Source organism: Phoxinus phoxinus, assembly GCF_949152265.1.
Source record: "Phoxinus phoxinus genome assembly, chromosome: 13".
NCBI classification, from domain to species: domain Eukaryota; kingdom Metazoa; phylum Chordata; class Actinopteri; order Cypriniformes; family Leuciscidae; genus Phoxinus; species Phoxinus phoxinus.
In genome coordinates this window covers 22,496,167-22,514,413 of record NC_136888.1, presented here as the reverse complement: position 1 = coordinate 22,514,413, position 18,247 = coordinate 22,496,167, and the positions used below count along the sequence as shown (strand labels likewise).

General features: G+C 39.8%; 2 protein-coding genes across 3 annotated transcripts in view; one reads left to right on the top strand and one right to left on the bottom strand.

Annotated features, from left to right (window-relative positions):
* asap3 (ArfGAP with SH3 domain, ankyrin repeat and PH domain 3) overlaps positions 1-7,719 on the top strand; it is a 28,640-nt gene extending 20,921 nt beyond the window's left edge. Inside the window, exons 13-27 of one of the 2 annotated variants that reach the window (XM_079631987.1) lie at positions 350-398; positions 721-887; positions 1,446-1,579; positions 2,045-2,136; positions 2,257-2,437; positions 3,066-3,151; positions 3,239-3,354; positions 3,533-3,600; positions 3,926-4,030; positions 4,332-4,536; positions 4,750-4,972; positions 5,523-5,733; positions 6,109-6,237; positions 6,377-6,452; positions 6,520-7,719. In XM_079631987.1, the coding sequence (XP_079488113.1) occupies positions 350-398; positions 721-887; positions 1,446-1,579; positions 2,045-2,136; positions 2,257-2,437; positions 3,066-3,151; positions 3,239-3,354; positions 3,533-3,600; positions 3,926-4,030; positions 4,332-4,536; positions 4,750-4,972; positions 5,523-5,733; positions 6,109-6,237; positions 6,377-6,451 (1,841 nt within the window). In that variant the 3' untranslated portion in view covers position 6,452; positions 6,520-7,719. Of the gene's footprint in view, positions 1-349; positions 399-720; positions 888-1,445; positions 1,580-2,044; positions 2,137-2,256; positions 2,438-3,065; positions 3,152-3,238; positions 3,355-3,532; positions 3,601-3,925; positions 4,031-4,331; positions 4,537-4,713; positions 4,973-5,522; positions 5,734-6,108; positions 6,238-6,376; positions 6,453-6,519 lie in introns of both variants that reach the window. The other variant, XM_079631986.1, reaches the window with a different exon arrangement.
* Positions 7,720-9,447: 1,728 nt separating this feature from the next.
* LOC307009033 (TMF-regulated nuclear protein 1-like) lies at positions 9,448-16,429 on the bottom strand. The gene has a single exon (XM_079632414.1). The coding sequence runs from the start codon at positions 16,307-16,309 to the stop codon at positions 15,764-15,766; it is 546 nt and encodes a 181-aa protein (XP_079488540.1). The 5' UTR covers positions 16,310-16,429; the 3' UTR covers positions 9,448-15,763.
* Positions 16,430-18,247: the final 1,818 nt, after the last annotated feature.

Here is an 18,247-nt window from a genome sequence, read left to right as displayed (position 1 = left end):
TCTGAAGATATCCAAGGACTAGCCAGGGATGAATTGAACATGCATGGCTGGAAATAATTCAGTGCTCGGTGTTGGATGTGATGAATTCATGGAAATCTGATAGTATAGTTAAAATATTGTACGTTAAACCAGACGAGGCGTTTCATGCATGTAGGTGTTCGGAAGTATGTAAATAAAGTTTTGAGAAATAGGTGTGTAGGTGTGTGTAGATCATGAAAAGCAGGTGTATTGTGTATTGAGTGGTATTTCCTGTAGATAAGGATGGTTTCCCATGTTTTCCTTACTGCGTCAGAGGCCCACCTAATGCATAAATCTCTTTTTCTTTTTTTCTCTGTCGTTTTTCTTACAGACAATCGTACATACCATTTCCAGGCTGAAGACGAGCAAGAATGCATGATGTAAGTGCAGACGCACATACACTCACCCGAGCACAGAGAAATCTCTACCGCATACTGCAGAGCAGCATGTACAGACATGCTGGATCAAAACCTGCTCCTCAAGACGAGAGATAGAATAAAAAAGGAAAGAGAAAGATAAAGACAATGAAATGTTAAAGACACAACGGATGTATCTGAAAGGTCACTATTTGTTAGCCAGCCATCTGAATATATTTTTTGTAACCTTTCTTATAATTCTTCCTGTTATCACTGTAAAGCTGCTTTGAAACAAGCTGTATTGTATAAAGCGCTATATAAATAAAGGTGACTTGACTTCCTCCAGATGGGTGTCTGTGCTGCAGAACAGTAAGGAGGAGGCCTTGAACACAGCTCTAGGTGGAGATCAGCTCCAGTTTCAGGACAGCGGTCTGCAGGAACTCGTCCGAGCTGTCATCTCAGGCCTGAGAAACCTGCCCGGCAATGAGGCCTGCTGCGACTGCGGAGCCCCAGGTCTCGACTAGAGGATCCTAATGCATTTATATACTGCTTGATTGTGGCCATTCACACCAAACGAGTTTTTGCATTCCATTGCGCAGCATTTCCATAGTTTTTCTATGTAAACATGCTAGACGGGCATGGTTGATCATTGCACTCATGTCTTTTGTAGCATCTCGCGCATGACATAGCATTTTAAAGATGCGGCACTTAAGTAAAAATGTTCTAATCTATACCTTGTGTTTTTTTATTCCACTGCCCTGTGCCTCACGTTTTTAAACGAGATGTATGGCCACTTACAGTGTGAAAAATATAGAAATCGTATGTTATGTTCTAAATCAAATCAAAATGATGATTCGAGAGAGAGAGAGACATTTAAGCTGTATTTATGTTTGCATATGTATTTCTTATTTTATTTATTTATTAGATGAATTCAATATATAAAGCAATGCATAATTCTTTTTATCAGAATTACTGCATCATCATTATGAAGAGCTCTTGAAAAACATTTTATTAGTCTGCAAAAGGTGTTAAAGGTTGAATGTTTTGAATAAAGTTTAATGTGTTGTTTAGATCCCACCTGGCTCTCCACTAACCTGGGCATCCTGACCTGTATCGAGTGTTCAGGAATCCATCGTGAGCTCGGAGTACATCACTCACGAATTCAGTCTCTTACTCTCGACGTGCTGAGCACCTCTGAGCTCCTGGTAAACACACACACACACACACACACACACACACACGTGTATATAAATATATATATATATAGAGAGATTTCATACATTTGAAAGAGCTTATTCAGATCAGTTTTCTCTGAGTCCATTATTGACTTACTAGCTGCACTTTTACTGTTGTTGTTTTTGTGTGTGCTAAAAATCAAATTTTTTACCCATAATCTTCTGGGAGTGAGTCAGCAGTTACTCACAAGTGACTCGTTCTCATCTGCGCATTTGTACAGTATGAACTTTTTACCTCTGACAGTAAAGCTAAATAATGCAAGTGCTTCTGCACACATGACATGAGTGTTATTTATTAGGTTATTACTTGGATTACAGATAATGCAAGCTACCAAACATCAAGCTGGATACATGAATGCAGTGTTCAAATTTCTGTTTGTTAGTGTTGTATGTTTGCTGCAAACATCTGTTTATTAGTTGTGCTTTGGTTCACAGTTGGCAGTGAGTATTGGAAATGCCAAGTTTAATGACATCATGGAAGTCAACCTAGCCAATGATACAATCAAGCCCCTCCCACAAAGTGACATGTGAGTCCTAGTGTGCAGATATATTGCTTATTATTATTTATTTAAAAAAAAACATTTTGTCACTTTACCAGTAGCTCAGCCTTGTCTTAAACATATTTTGCTTTTGTTTGTGCATCTCAGGACAGCGAGGAAGGAGTACATTGTAGCGAAGTACGCAGAGCGCCGCTACATCCTCCCAAAAGAACACTCTGAAGTGTACCATGTGTATGACACTGTGAGGAGCAAAGACCTCACATCACTGCTGCAGCTCTATGCAGAGGGAGAGGACCTGTCTAAACCCGTGGCCCCACCTGACGGACAGGTGAGACCACTCAATCCCACCATACACCGCATCCACAGTGATAACAAAATCATCAGGTTTAGAAAGATGCTCTTGAGGTGTTTTGAGCTTTCAGAAATGTCCATCTGTCATATGAGACTCCCTGTGATTAAGTTAAATAGATGTTCATTTCTTAATCAGTTTGAACTTTATAAACAGAAACAAGACATCTGTTTGGTTAGATGTCATTAATCACACATCATTCACTCTCTCTCTCTCTCTCTCTCTCTCTCTGTAATTCTGTATTTCATCTCCTTTTTCCATCTCTAATCAGATTTCCGCTCTCCTCGTCCCACTCAGGAAGTGAACACAAGCTGTGTAATGACTGCTGTACTTGCGTTTGAGTTTGTTTAGTGAATGTGTGTGTTATTTGGCTGAAGTCTCTTTTCTAAAGCAGAATTTGACTTGAATGATTCAGTGACTGAATCACCAATGTTTTAATTTAGCACACACATGTACTCACAATTAGAAAATTGTAGTACACCAACTCACCGTCTAATTCCTTCATCTTCTCCATCGCTCCTCATCCAACAGCACATATGTTTCGCCGAGATGGTGGCCGCTTGACAGCAGCCAGTAACTTTATCTTGTTCTCTTCTGTGTCTCACAGGACTTGAAGGAGACCGGTCTTCACTTAGCTGTGCGCATGTCTGATAAGACTTCTCTGGCTCTGGTGGATTTTCTAGCTCAGAACTGGTGAGAGAAATCTGCTAGTGTCACAGATCTATCAGCACCCAGTAGGATTTCCATCAGCTGACCTCTCTGTGTGTGTGTGTTTCTCAGTGGCTGTCTGGAAAAGAAGACTGCAGAAGGAAACACAGCTCTCCATTACTGTACATTATATAACAAAACTGAGTGTTTGAAACTTCTGCTCAAAGCAAAGGCTGCTTTGCTCACAGGTATACAATAATACATACACACAAACTCAACTATAAACATGATTGATGGATGGAAATATGGATGGATGGTGAGATCCGTAGATCTATCCATCCACGGATAGATAAACAGACAGATAAAAAGGTTGATAGACCAACAGACATTTGATTGGACCCTTCCATTGTTCTGATTGTCCTGTAGTGAACTCAGCGGGTGAGACGGCTCTTGACATTGCCAAGAGACTGCAGCACATGCAGTGTATCGAACTGGTGAGTATCATATTTTGCACAAAAACAGCTGAATTGCTTTGTGTTTGTGTATGTGTTTGTGGAGATATTATCTCTAGGTTGATTTTTTTTATTATTATCCTGTTTAATATCCTGAAGTCTCATATGACAATGTTTTCATAAGGAACTTGTTCCCCTCACCTCACTAAAGCAAATACAATGTCGGCAAATGAAGAACCAGGTTCTGACAATAAATAGAGAGCTGTATTTGAATTTGCTCTCTCTAATAGGACACTAGTGTGAAATATTAGTCTTGTCAAAAGTGCGTCTCTGGAATTTCTTACATTTTCTCTGTGTGTATGTTTAGCTGGAATTGGCCCACAATGGGAAGTTTAACTCTCAGATCCATGTTGAATACCCATGGGAGACACCACAGGACATGTATGACAGTGAAGATGATCTGGACGAAAGGGTTTGTAATGACCTTAACTATTTCATACAATATGCATTTTTCACTATAATATGTACAGTGGTATCTGAGCAATTTGCAAAAACAGGTGAAAATGTTTCTATTTTGCATTTTTCAAATTTAATAATAAAATAGTTGAAGTCATAATATGTTTTTGTTTTAAACTGTACAGAATCCTAATTAAAAAGCCATGTTCAGGTTCAGCAAAATGACTTTTTTTTTTTTACATGAATCAGTAGATGATAATAAATGAATGTAGATGTCTTTGTTGTGTTTTATAATAATGTTCATTAACTTTGTTTAGGTGAGTCCCCATCTTAAGGGCTCACGGTCTTCGCTGCCTCCTACTGGCAGCAATGGGCACTGCTCGTCTGGATGGAATTTAAATAAAAGCAGTCCAGCCCGGACCTATGAGAACATTGACTTCCTATATGAAAATCCACCCAACAACAGCGCCCCCACTGGTGGCTCCATGCCACCTCCCCTGCCAGCTAAAGCAATACAGAGAGGTGAGATAGTGTTTATCTTTTAATTGACTTTTGAAACTGGAAGTCTGGAATTTTGGAATTAGATGTTCTCTGAGAAGCTGAATTGTGGCTCCTTTGCATATGAGAAATTTATAGAAACGCTGCAAGTTTATTCGAGACAAACCACAGCAAGGTCAAAGATAAATTGTGTCCCCACAGGTCGTTCCGATCCTCAGATCTCGGTTTCCATTCCAGAGACTCACACCCCCTACCGCCAGAGTTCCCACCCCATTGGCTGCTTTCAGAGAATCAGCACCCCGTCCCCTGCGACCGAGTCCTCTGGACTGACATCAGCACGCGCTCACACCATTGGACCGTCAAAAGGACAGAGACAGACGGTGTTCTGGGAGGGACCTTTCTCTGGGGCAGAGGGCAAAAATTACCCCACCTCACCACAGTGTCAGAGAGGACCCGTCAGGTTAGTCACTCGCTACACCTGAAAACACGTATTGTCTGAGTAGATAACACATTTGAATTTAAATTTAATATGCGACCGTTAAAAAAGTATGCTCTATATAATATGAATACAGGTAGTATGAATGAAATCTGAACGTACTACATCCTCCATGTTGTTACTTTCGCGTGACCTACCAGTTTGGACATACTACTCTTTTGACGTGCTGTTTTTTGCATAATATATAGTAGGGAAGTATTAGATTTTGGACAAAGCAACTGTAATCCTATACTATATTTATATTACAGGGCTAGAAGTTTCCTCATTATTGTATTACATTTTTAGTATGCAATTACATATAAAAACTTAAACACTAGTTAGTCGTTGCTGGGAAAACAATAATAATCATGTCATATCAAATGTTAATAAAATATAATGATAGTGAGAATTTATATGATTTACATGTGAACATCTACTAAATTCAGTGTAGCATCCATTCAAATCTGTATTTGTTAATGAGTGTATGTGTGTAGTATTCTGATTTGTCAAATATAGTTCAAATGTTTGTCTGCAGCTCAGAGAAGACGACCTCGTATCGCCGCACGAGCAGCGGGAGTCAAGGGAAGAGTTCGACTCCATCTCCAGGGTGTGCAGGCAGTCAGGAGGAACTCTACTGCAGTCCAGTGGGTGGAGCTCCCAACCATACACCTCCACCAGCCAATGCTAACAACAGCGCCACAGTGCCGGTCATACTGCCGCCTCCTCGCTCACGCAAAAATGCCATGGTAAAATGTCAAGCAATGATCTTTATTTTGAGAAATTATTTTTCTTCCTAATGTTTACATGTATTTGTTTGTTATTCCTTCATTTGTGAACATGAATTTGTATATAAAAGCTGGAATACACCACACGACTTTTGCCCAGATCCCCCACCCTGAGTTGATTGATTTCACAGAAAATTGCATAGTGCGCACAGAATCCATTTTTTTTAGACTATGATTCCATCCAGTCATATGTCATGCTGCATCTAGCAACGAGGTGCATGTTTCTGCATGAGATGATTGTGTTTGTAAAGTTTGAAAGTTAGGTAGTATATGATGCCCAGTTTTTCTGTGTAACCATTTTAAGTGTATGATGCTGAGCTTTTCTCTGTGTGTTAGACCTCATTAAGGGAGAGACCCAAGAAGGTCAGAGCGCTGGTTGACTGCAGATCAGTTGGAGCCAATCAGCTGGCTTTCTTTAAGAACGAGGTCATCATAGTGACAGAAACTGATGACCCACACTGGTGGGTAAGTATACATCCTCTCTCACACTGTACACACACCCTGTGTTTACCTGGCATGCGTTTAACACGCTTGTGAATACATTTTCCATTAACGGTTCAAACTGATGTCGAGACCTCAACATCTTGCACTCTTTTCCTCCCAGGTGGGCCATATAGAGGGAGAACCTTCTAGAAGTGGCTCCTTTCCAGTCAACTATGTACATAAATTAGGAGAATGAGGTGAACCTCCATGAACACTCACATTAAACCATGTGGAACTAGTCTAGACTGTTGCTTTTATCTTCAGAAGCGCTAGACCTAGAAACTGCGGAGGCCTGAACTGCACTTAGAAGATGAAAGACTGGAGAACAGCATTAGTGTGAAGTGCTGTAAGGTGATCCACTGATCATAACGTATCGGAGCTGTTTATCTGGACTGAAGGTTCGGCAGGTACGTCATGACGCACGAAGGAATGACAGAAAAGGGATGAAAGCCATCCAGCTTTTGAAACTCCGCATGGCTTTAGTTGTTTAAACTAACGACAGCACTTGTTCTTATTGATATTGAGGCATTGAACGTGTTCTTGGCATTTGAGGATTGTCGCCCAGACTCGGAGGCACTGGACTCATTTGCTGAAGCTCATCCTGTGGTTGGTGCTCTCTGGATATTCATTTATACCATCAGGCATTATGACATGCCATTAGTTCTGGCCAGACACCAGGTCCACCAGACAGCGAGTTAAAGGATGATGTATTTGGTTTCATCTGTCTCCTCTGCACCGACGTCTCCTATTGCTGCTGATTCCCGGACATCCAGCCCTGCACTGGGAGATAAAGCATCAGTTGAAAACCTTTAGAATCCTCTGATAGAAGATCAGGATGTTAAACGACAACAAATGTTCAATAAGTTTTGACTGCACAGTTTAAATTTGTTATTTTTCAATCCCAGCACGCATAAAATGTGTATTGTATTTCATTCTTGTGCTTTTCGGGTTTATATTATGCTAATGTTCAAAAATCAAGCTCGGTTAGCTTTGTCTATACAAAACAGAAAAAAGCTGTACTTGTCACCCACATTTAATGTCTTTTCTGTGTTTCGAACAGCATTATTATTGTTATTATTATTTGAATGGGATCTCCCTTCAGCCCGAGGTGGTTTATGGCAGATTTGGGACGTGTCTCGAACCAGCAGACTGTATAAATGTTTGATAAGCTGAGAGCACACAACAGATGTTTTCCCTTCTGCCATCTCATTGACTTCTGTGAAGCATTTTTCAGGCAGAGATGAACGTACGTATGTTGGAGGTCCAAAGCGGTTCAGCTCACTTTGTGTTTTAGGAAAGCAAAATGTAAATTACACTTGTTTAACTCGACCGTTTTGTATCACTGTAACTATATTATTGATAAATGTCACGCCCAGTCTGTTCAGGACAAATTATTTTTTTCTCTGAGATGTTTAGCATCTGTTTCTAAGAACTGAAAATGACAATTAAATGTTTGCAAACTGTAAACGCGTGTTTTCTCTGGGTTAAACATACAATGGGTTGCAAAACCTTTGATATGACTGTTGTTCTTAGTTTATAAGAATTAAGTGTTTTATTATAGAACATGATGCATACATTTTCTGAGGGGAGATGGCATAACCTTTTCTAGAATTGATAAGCCCTCTAAACACATGGAGGAGACTCTGCGTTTAAAAAAAAAATCCTGGATTATGAATGTGACATATTTTTTCCAAAAGGATTATGCAAACACATTAAGTGTGTGTGAATGCGTGTAGATCCATATTTTAGTACCTTCTACTTTTTCAACACTCAGCCGTCCATCCTGGATTGGCCTAATGGATGGTTGCCAGCACTCAACTTCTTTACAGACTGTAAATCATTAGGTGGCATCTGACTAAACGGTTGCATAATTGACAGGTGTTACGTCACTGGTCAGTCCGGAGTGATGCAGAAAGTTTTCAGGTCAGCCTGAAGCAGATGTTCACTGCGGTGGCATGTGATAGAAGACTGTTGGCTTGCAACATAACACAACAGTTCTCCTTGTTGAATGCTAGGAGTAATCTGTCATTTGTCACACTGCCTCCAGTAATATGAGGTTTTAAACAAAAGTGCTTATAAATGTGTAATAAAAAAAAAAGTGAACAATTCAGCTGTTCCAATGTTGCTTCAGTGATGTGCTCTGTAATAAGACTAAATAGTCGGCCCCTCTGAAATAACATCAGTTTGGATTACATTATTGGAAATGTAATAAAATATGTGAGATATGCTGGTACATAGATTACATTGAAATCCCACAAGATTTCCATTCTCAGACCCTCAATTGCATTTATTGACTAGTGCTACTATCTAGTTTGTGCACATCTGGCCTTTGCACTGGTCTACATTCATTTAGATTGTTCTTTCCATAATATATTCACATTAAGAAAGCACATGCAAACATAATTTTGCTCATTACATGTGCAGGTTGTATGACCTCAATAATTATTTATGAAACATCTTTTTTTTTGGGCGGAAAAACTGGTGACCAGTTACAGGACTAAAATATAGCTTGTCATTTACATAAATTTTAACCTAAAACTCATAAACTTAAAAAGCATTCAGTGATATTCTAAAAGCAGACCCCTCCCCCCCCCCTCCATATAAAAAAATATGAAAGCACAACCCCACTCAATATGTGTATATAGAGAATCACCAGGGTAAGCTTTTTATTCAACTAAACCCAGCCATTGGATCAGGGCTATTATAAAGTCTTAGCTTTTGCCATTATATGCTAAAAACATTATGCAAGGCCTTATGTTATGCAACAACAATATGAGTGCTTTACTAATCTTTTCATAAACTGCAGATTACAAAGTACAAATGGGTGCTCTTTTGCTTTTCAGAGCTTTAATCTTAATCACTAATGTTGCATGTTCATATATAACTTCATACACGTTCTAGAATCTCTTATGCAATTTGTTTTAACTGAAAACTGAACTAACCTTGTTTTGAGGATATTTCTTCTTAAAAATAAAAAAAAAAGTGTAAATTATAAATGATTATAGCAGATAGCTGAAGCATGGGGTTTAGATTCTGAATCTGGTCACACTGAGAAAGACAAACTGTATGAAACCTCAATGTGTTTTTAATGAGTCAGTGAGTCTCTAGTTTCATGACGATCATAAGTGTTTTTTACACAGAGGCAATCGATTTAAAATCTTAATCCAAATAAGTATTTGACCTTTACATATAGATGTCTATGTCAGATTGCCAGATGGCTGATGGAAAGAAATGAGTCTGTTGGTCCTGATTTCAGCAGAAATCATTCCAAGCTGTGCTGGATCAAGTGTTTTTTCCGGTCCTGTTGTCCTATCAAATTCTGCTGAGAGACTGAGCGTTTAAAATAGACACGGGCATATTAGTTTCTCTCCTTTTGGCATAAGATCAGCATTTTCATAGGCAAATGGACTCATTAAAACAGTCAGCAAAAACATTTTTTTAATATTCAATGTATTATCAACAAATGTACAGAAGCATGTGGAATAGTTTCCATTTCTATTATTTTCTTCTTCAGCAAACGCAAAGGAGCAAAAATCCAATGTGACAATAGAAGTAGGCTATATCCTGTTAGACAAGAGACAAGGGTTTTAAAACTGTTGGAACTTGTTCTGTGAAACAAAACAGTAAATAACAGTAATTACAGAATACGCTATCTTTAAAGATTGCAATAGAACTTTGCAAAGCACATTAAATGCATAAATTCAAAGCGTGATACATTCTTATAATGTTCAAAAGAATACAGTCAAAGGTTCAATTTGTAAACCCTACTTTTACCAGAAAAGCTTCACTTATACTGTGACTAAAAGTAAAAGCTACTGTAAATAATCAGTAGCGGCCTTTGCCATGTTTCACTTGAAACTGGCCTCGCAACTCGGAAAAGAGCCCCGCATGAACACTTTACTATCCCATGAGGCCACGGGAGAGGATTTATGAATGTCAGTGAAGCTGTAACTGACGCTGGTAGGTCACACACCAATTACAACAAGGCGAATGTAGAAGGCTAAACCCAGATTACATTCATGCTATATAGAACATACGCTGTTAAGTGGCCATGAAGTAATTAGCACATTCAAAATAAGTCCCTACTCGAGAGGATGCGATTTCGGACGCATTCAGTCACTTTTTTCGCTTTGTCTCTGAATGACTCCGCCATTTTTAATTAATTGTTTGACTGAATGATTCAATGACTCATTTGTTAAGTCAATGATTTGCCGCTTTTAATTTCATATTTAAAAGAATAATTTTTTCTATACTTTTTACCCCTCGTGGGCCATGTCGTCACATATAATTACATTTTTACATCGATATTTATATCATGCACTTGCGGCCGATAAATTCAAACCTGCAGTCCACCAAGGTGCTCGCTGAGGGGCTGTGAGTTACGAAGATTGAACGCCGTTTTTGTTTTTGGTCATGATTGTTTGTGCGAATCTGGGGCCAGTTGCATAAACATAGCCATTGAGTTCAGACTGTGTCGTTAAGAACTACGGTAGTAAGACCAACTAGCAGTTAGTTAGGCGTAATCAGTCTAACTTTTCAGTATCAAATTATTCCAAATCTATGTTTTCATGTAACGGACTTAAAAATGTAAAAGTTAAAAATTGGATGACGAACTTGTGAGATTAGTCTTAGCAGTTTGTGCAACCGGACCCTGGTTAAAAAGATAGAATTTGTGGATAGTGGTAGATAGAATGCGTTTATGAATTGACTATTCAGTGTGAAATATGAGATAGCATTATTAAATATAGCAGAGATAATGTAATAATTGTGTCTGTCTTTTTTCCTCATGGGACTGGAGGGCCTCCAACTGTTTCTTTGAAACACGTCTCAATTGAATTGACTGAATTGCAAAGGCCGCCTGTGAGCATTACGATTACATTAGCTTTAAGTTATTTTACAGCTGAGAGAAGAGATAATGAATCTAAATAAGTACAGTAGATTTGACAACAAAAGCTGGATATGCAACAAAACAGTTTTTTACAAAGATTAGTGTTACCTGATGAAAGCCTATAAGGATGGCATCATAACCGTAGACATGGACACAAGGACAGACTTTACATTCATTCTGCAAGTGGGTCAAGATCTTTGGGAAAGCTTTTCTTTTAACATCTGTCATAGCAAAACACAAAAGGTGAAGTGCAAAAATCAGCATGTGAGAGAGACTTCGGCTGAGGTGTCTTAACCACACAGCGTAAATGAAATGAATATACAGTCAACTAGATAAGGCATTTGATGAAGTTTAACTCTATAGATTTTGAGAACATACAGCCTACAACTCACGAATACCCGTGAGAAACCAGTCATCTAGCATTGCTGGATTTCTACAAACTAGAAACCCTTACAAAAATGTACCAGGGTACCTGACAGTGCTTATAGAGTTATGTTATAGAGTGTAACAGATGATTTACGGAAGTAAAATCCCATTCATTTTCTCCATAAGGGAATTGATTATTAATGATGAGACCTACAGTGAGCTACGAGAATATTAATCGTTGGTAGGCCTATATGTTTTTGTTGAAGACATCAGTCTGCATTATTTCAACTTAATGTTTTAAATAATTGTTCAACCGCAGAATTCCTGGAGAAAAAACTACATTCAAAGAAATCTCTAACAATCAGAGAATCGCAAGCAAATTGCACCAAAAGAACACCGTAGGCTTTAACACTTGGAATATTTAACCCTGGGTCATTCTAAAACCCTGGTAAACCCCTGGGTTATCTTTCTTAATGTTTCACAATGCCTATATTTCCTGGGGTTAACAGGTAAGGCTTTTAACAGTTCAGAATCAGTATGGTGATTACGACATGGCGTGAACGGACGCACCTATCAAGGCTCTAGCATGGCATACCTTCATTATTGTTGACTGCGCTATCAAGTTTATCCCGATCAGTGTGAACTCGTGACCGTAGGTTTGGGGGCGAGATTAGGGGTGGTCCATGAGATCGGGTTGGAATGACGTACAGTATGGTCAGTTTCCCAATGTTTTCAAGTTACCTAATTTGTGTTTTAAAATCCATATAATGTATTGTTTCTCTATATAAAATAGCCTAACCCGTCAAATCATTTATATTTCTTCATCGTTTTTAATTTAATGATTTAATTTGCAATGATTTATGGGACTGTAGTTTTTTCCCTCATTATAATTATTATCTAATCACTTTATAAAGTCCTCAAGTACACAGTTTTGTTCGGTTGTCTTTTTGTAAAAATTTTCTAATACTTTTTTGCTTCAAATTAAAGTTTGTAACATTGTGATTCACCTCGATAAGCTGGTATGGTTTATGGCTTATAACTCTTAAATTAAGACTTTAAATTATAAATAAGGAAATATCAGACCGCTGAATACCGCATTTGACCAATCATAATCAAGCATTCCAGGGATCCTTGTAATAAATGAAAAATATCAGCTTTTGAAACCTTACTACTGTTCAAAACGGATTCCAATATTTGTTGTGGTTACCTGGTTACACTGGTTACCATGGTAAATGTTTGTAGGGGAACTTATTAAGATGGGTTTATAACATATTTCAAACAGTGATCGCTAATAACATGTCCTCACAACAGAGGCTTTCATCACAACAACTTTGTTTGGTTAGCAGTTGATATGTCGCTGAAGAACATGCATGTTCATAATCTACAGCAGCCAACTGCGTGTCCTAAATCTAATATAATCCACAGCTGCCTAAATCAATTCCCTCCTAAAATGAGGGAGATCAGCGCAACCATTAAGGACACCCAGATGTTCTTTCCTTAGAGAAGTGTAAGTAGCCCTTGAACTGAGATTCAGTCGCCTCTATTGTGTTTGCTTCACGCCTGATCGATATAACTGAATAAAGACTGAGGTCTGACTGCAGGCATCCTGCCCCGTCAAATGACGTAGGCGAAATCGAACTGCATCACACACACCGATGCGTAGGTTTCACGCAGAGAAACTAAAAGCACCACGCATGCAGTAGTATTTATAGAAGACAAGAGTGTATTGCAAAGGGACCCTGTTAAAATACATTTTATGTGTATGTAATGATTGTAATCAAAGCTTTTCAATTGAATAATTAATGTTACATAAGAGTAAATAAATGCTTAAAATCTTACTTTTAGATTATGGCAGAACAGAATCTCATAGTACAGAGTTTAATGTAAATATTGCGATGAACACGATTAATAATACGTTTTTTGTTATGTTTATTTAATAATAACTATTATTAAAAAATAATGATATATTAAGATGCAATATTCCGTGTTTTTTTCCTGATATGATGCAGCGAGTAGAGTGACTGTCTGCTTACACAATGAGGCAAGATGCCAGGTGCAGACTACATTCTCAGTGGTGATGTACAGTCCTGCTGGCTTACCCTGCAGTATAGTATAAATCTCTATGCCGAAGGAAAGATTATTCCACTCACTAAAGACCTACAAGGTTAGCCAGCATCACATCATTTTTCTCTCTATATAGCCCAGAATCTTCCAGCCGTAACTGGTTCAAGCCAAGAATAGCAGTCTCCTGTGTTTTGCTGAAGTCCCTGGACGCACTCCACTCAAACAAGGCTGAGCGAGAGCCATTTGCTCAGAGAGAGAGAGAGATAAAACGCAAAGGAGACAGAAAGTTTCCATGAGGGCAGTTGCACCAAATAGCCTAACTAACCAAAGAGATTATAGCAACCTACATGTAAAACTGCTTTTAGCTTGTATTCATTATCAAAGGAGTGATATTGGCTGTGTCTGAAACCTGAGCAAAGCAGCATTTGCATGCAGCATACGGAGGTAGGAAGGCATCAAAGCAAATCTGAATCCGATGTTAGCTTAACATCCTGTCTATCCTTCATCTGGTTGGTTTTTGAAGGTCTTCGCTTCCTATGATATTCCACAGTTCTACATGTTTGGTTCGGGGATTGGTGGAAAGACTGAAAATGGTCTCTGATGGAGAGGTTAATAATTTATGAAGGTACATTCATAACGTATGACTTTTCTGGCAAGGAATAAGCATTTGTAGTCATTAAATATTTGTTTGGTTATATCTCTCACAAGTTCACAAGAATTTGTTCTTGCTCATTTTACATGACATGATGCTTTAGAAGCCAGTCTGAAACCCTTGGCATGTCCCATTATTAAAAAAAACACTGCCTGTCAGGTCACTGATTTCGGACACAGCCATAATCTTTCTGCTCACATATTTGAATGCATTCTTAGTAGTGTATGCTCAAACGACTAGCGATCTGCAGCGAATGTAATCACACAGCAAGAAAATCCGCCAGTCATTCATGAGCTGTAGTTTTGGATGATCTGTTGATGTCAAATACATTCTGAAGGAAATGAAAGTCGGGTCCTGGTTGCTAGGCGACAAAGGGACCAGAGAGGCCACAGATGCAATGCTGACAGAGAAGAGAGAGATCGCTGCTCCTCTTCTCCATCCACACAAGCCCAATGGGCACCCTAGACATACAAGACGAGAACCAAAGCGCATGTCCCTAATGTGTCCACAAATCGTACATACATGTACAATTCATCTGTCCCTTGGGACTGTTCACACCAAGGATGATAAAAATAACTATAAAGTTTTAATAAATTACAATTCTAATTCTATGGAAACAATGAAGTCCACACCACAGCTAAAACGATAACATCATGCAGGAAGGATATAATTGGAATCACTTTAAGAGTGATTTTTTGTCAGCTAATCAGAATCCACCCGACTTTAAAGAGCTTAAATATTTAAAGTGGCAGGCGACAAATGCAATAAGCGCTTCTAATAAACAGAATGTTAAAGTTTCAGTAAGCGATTTCTGAGAAACGCTGATATTTGAAAATCACCAAAACAAACACACCCTTACCCAAAAGGACACGCCACTATCTTTATAGCTTCACCCCCAAATCCCAGAACACATTATGCAACACAGCCACCTCCCCCCTAATGAGTGTATACGCCCCTTACTGCTGATTGGCTAAGTTGCTCGGTCCACTTTCAACAGCACTTCTCAGAAATCGCTCACTGCACCTTTAACATCCATTGGTGTGGACGCATAGTTATTGTTGTAGGTATTGTTCTTGGTGTGAACAGGCCTTTACCCTAAATGCTCTGTTTCACCTTACTGCAGATGGAAGAATGCTTTTCGTTTCGGACGATTGAGTTCTTCTGGATGAATAGCACCCTTGTGTCTCCACTCCTCTCTGACATTCTCACGTTCTCTCGCACACCAAGCGACACGAAGTGTAACGCATGCACAGAGCTCTAAACATCAGCAAAGTTCACGCACATTAAAGCAAATCCCCAGCGTCTTGGGTGGTTCAAGCAGCAAATATGAGGCCAGAGCCATTTCGATGGGCTCAAATGAAGCACCACCTAAGATCCCAGTAAACGATATATACAGACAGAGCAGAAGTTTCAGCATTTCCTGACTAACAGCGAGTAGAAAATGAGCCTTGGACATCCTCGGATCTGAAGATAGCGATTGAGTTGTGACGTGTGACAGCAGTGAAGGACCATCTTGCAAGTAAGCAGCGACTGTTTCGCTATTTGAGTTTGACAGGCCAAGGGAGGCACGTTCTCAGCCCCAGCATGGAGGAGAAGACAATGGTGGGTTTGTGCCGCTTAAACCGCAATCCTTTTTTCAGCCGCTGTCCGTTTTCCGCCACGTATAGTTCGCCCTGCTGGGCGGCAGCAGTGATGCGCGCCACCAGCTCCCCATGCTCCACCGCCTCCTGCTCGGAGCGCACGAACACCTCCCTCAGCTCTTCCAGTCGTCTCTCCATCTCTCTGATGACACGCTGGCGCTCCTCCACCTCCAGGAGGCGACGACGAGCTGCCTCGAACTCCATACTTGAGCTGGGGGTAACCAGCTTGGACGAGGGTGCCGTGGCACTTGCAGAGGGGGGCTCGGAGCCTGTCGGTCCAGCTCTCCGAAAGTCCCCCATGGAGATGGATCTCCGCTGAGAAGATGAGGGCAGGAGGAAGTTGGATGAGGAAGAAGAGGGGTGGATATCCATCGCAGAAGGTAGAGAAGAATCCTGCTCCGCATCGCTGTCAGAGTTCTCATCCTCATGCTGGTGCTTGTTCATATTTGCGCACGGCTGCTGCAGTTGTTTTCTGTCGAGGTGCGAAGTGCTCTTACTGTTCTGTTTGTGCTGCCTTCTCCGTCGAGGGAGAGAGAGCTCAAGCACCGTTTTGCTGCCAGTCAGACGCTCCATTCATTAATAAGACACCAGCCACCAGCGCTGTTAGCTCACACTGGAGGAGCCTCGTCACACTCTATTGGACAAAGACACGCTGACTTTGCCGCAGCTGATTGGATGCTCGCCCTCTGTATTCCTGCCCACTCAGCATCCTCTTTTTCACTCTGTCGTGACGTCCCTACAGATGTCTACGTCAGCTCAGGCAATGAAAAAAAGCCAAAAAGTGGTGTGTTTTTTTTTTTTACCATCACTGCTTAATCATCCCCTCCCCTCCCTCTGTGTGTTGCCTGTAGCAACACAGCCTGATCCATCAGATAGTTTGTAGGAAAGCAGAATTGACTGCCTGCCCCACACACACTCGTACACATTTCCATCTCTTGTTCTCTTTGAAGTTATTCTATCTTTCTGCATCTCTGTCACACTTTTCCTCCCCCGCTGAGGTATAAAAAAAGCCAGAAATGCAAGATCCTTCGCAAATGCAACATTCCATGAGCTGCTGTTGCCAAGCAACAGATTTTGGCACTCATGAATCATGCGTTTTATGTCTGTATTTCAAATAATACACAATAAATGTGTTATTTCTGCCATCCAGAAACTTGCGCAGAAACAATACACAATAAATGTGTTATTTCTGCCATCCAGAAACTTGCGCTCAGCAAGTGAGCGGCGTCTGGTGGTGCCATCTCAAAGAGGCACGAAATCTCTCTCTCGGACCTTTACCATGACTGTTCCCTGCTGGTGGAATGATCTGCCTAACTCAGCCAGAGCTGCTGAATCTGTAGCCATCTTTAAGAAACTGCTGAAGACGTATCTTTTTCGGCAGCACTTGATCCAGTACTACTAACACTAACACTTTCTTATCTATTCTATAAAAATAAAAATAAAAAAAATAAATTGTACTGTGAAGGGTTATAGCACTTACATACTGTTGTCCTACTGCTAGTTTAATTGCTTCTATTGTTTCTCATTTGTAAGTCGCTTTGGATAAAAGCGTCTGCTAAATGAATAAATGTAAATGTAAATTTATGATGGAAGTAATTCACAAATTCTCACATGTTCAAGCTAATGCTAAAACACCTGCTCCAATTAGGATTAAAAATATCATGTTGATACTGAGGTTGTTTTGCATGCAAAACACTCAAGAGATTTATTTACCTTTACTAAGGTGAAACTGAAACAGGAAATGTTATTTTAAAAATTCATACAATACTGCTCAGTTTAAATACGTTATTACTTTAGTTTAAATAATAGACTTATGACTTTGACATTTCCCATGAAGAATCAGTATGATGTTTAGATTTTAAACTAAGAGTGATCACATACATTTAAATCACATTACTTTTCAATAATATAAAAAAAAAATTGATGCCATCTTAAAGGTGCTCTAAGCGATCTCGGTTGGCGTAACCTCTTGTTGATGTTTGAATTATTATCAAACAAAACGGAGGCTAGCTAGACCCTCCCTCCTCCTCATCCACGCAATAACCCCCCAAACTCCACCCCACATCATTCTTGTCGGTTATTGGCTGGAACAGTTTGTTATGTTTCGTGGTGCGGGTCGCTCTGTTTATTGCTCAGTTTGTTTTTGCTGCTGTTTGTGGAGCTTGGGCTCTCTGCAGAGACCGCGTTTTTTTACAGTGTTCAGGGGCTAGCGGATAGTGAGGAGATGTTTGCGGTATGTGAAAAAAAATGTTTGGCCTAAAAAACGCGCGCGATCGCTTAGAGCACCTTTAAAGGTAAGGGTAGGCAATTTCGGAGATGCTAGCAATAGCAAGCTAACTTTGAAAGCATGAGATCCCACCCTCCCTTCACAGCACTTTCCAA

What these genes read in the sequence shown, in the direction of transcription:
- LOC307009033 (XM_079632414.1), bottom strand. Translation starts at nt 16,309, where the DNA reads ATGAACAAGCACCAGCATGAGGATGAGAACTCTGACAGCGATGCGGAG.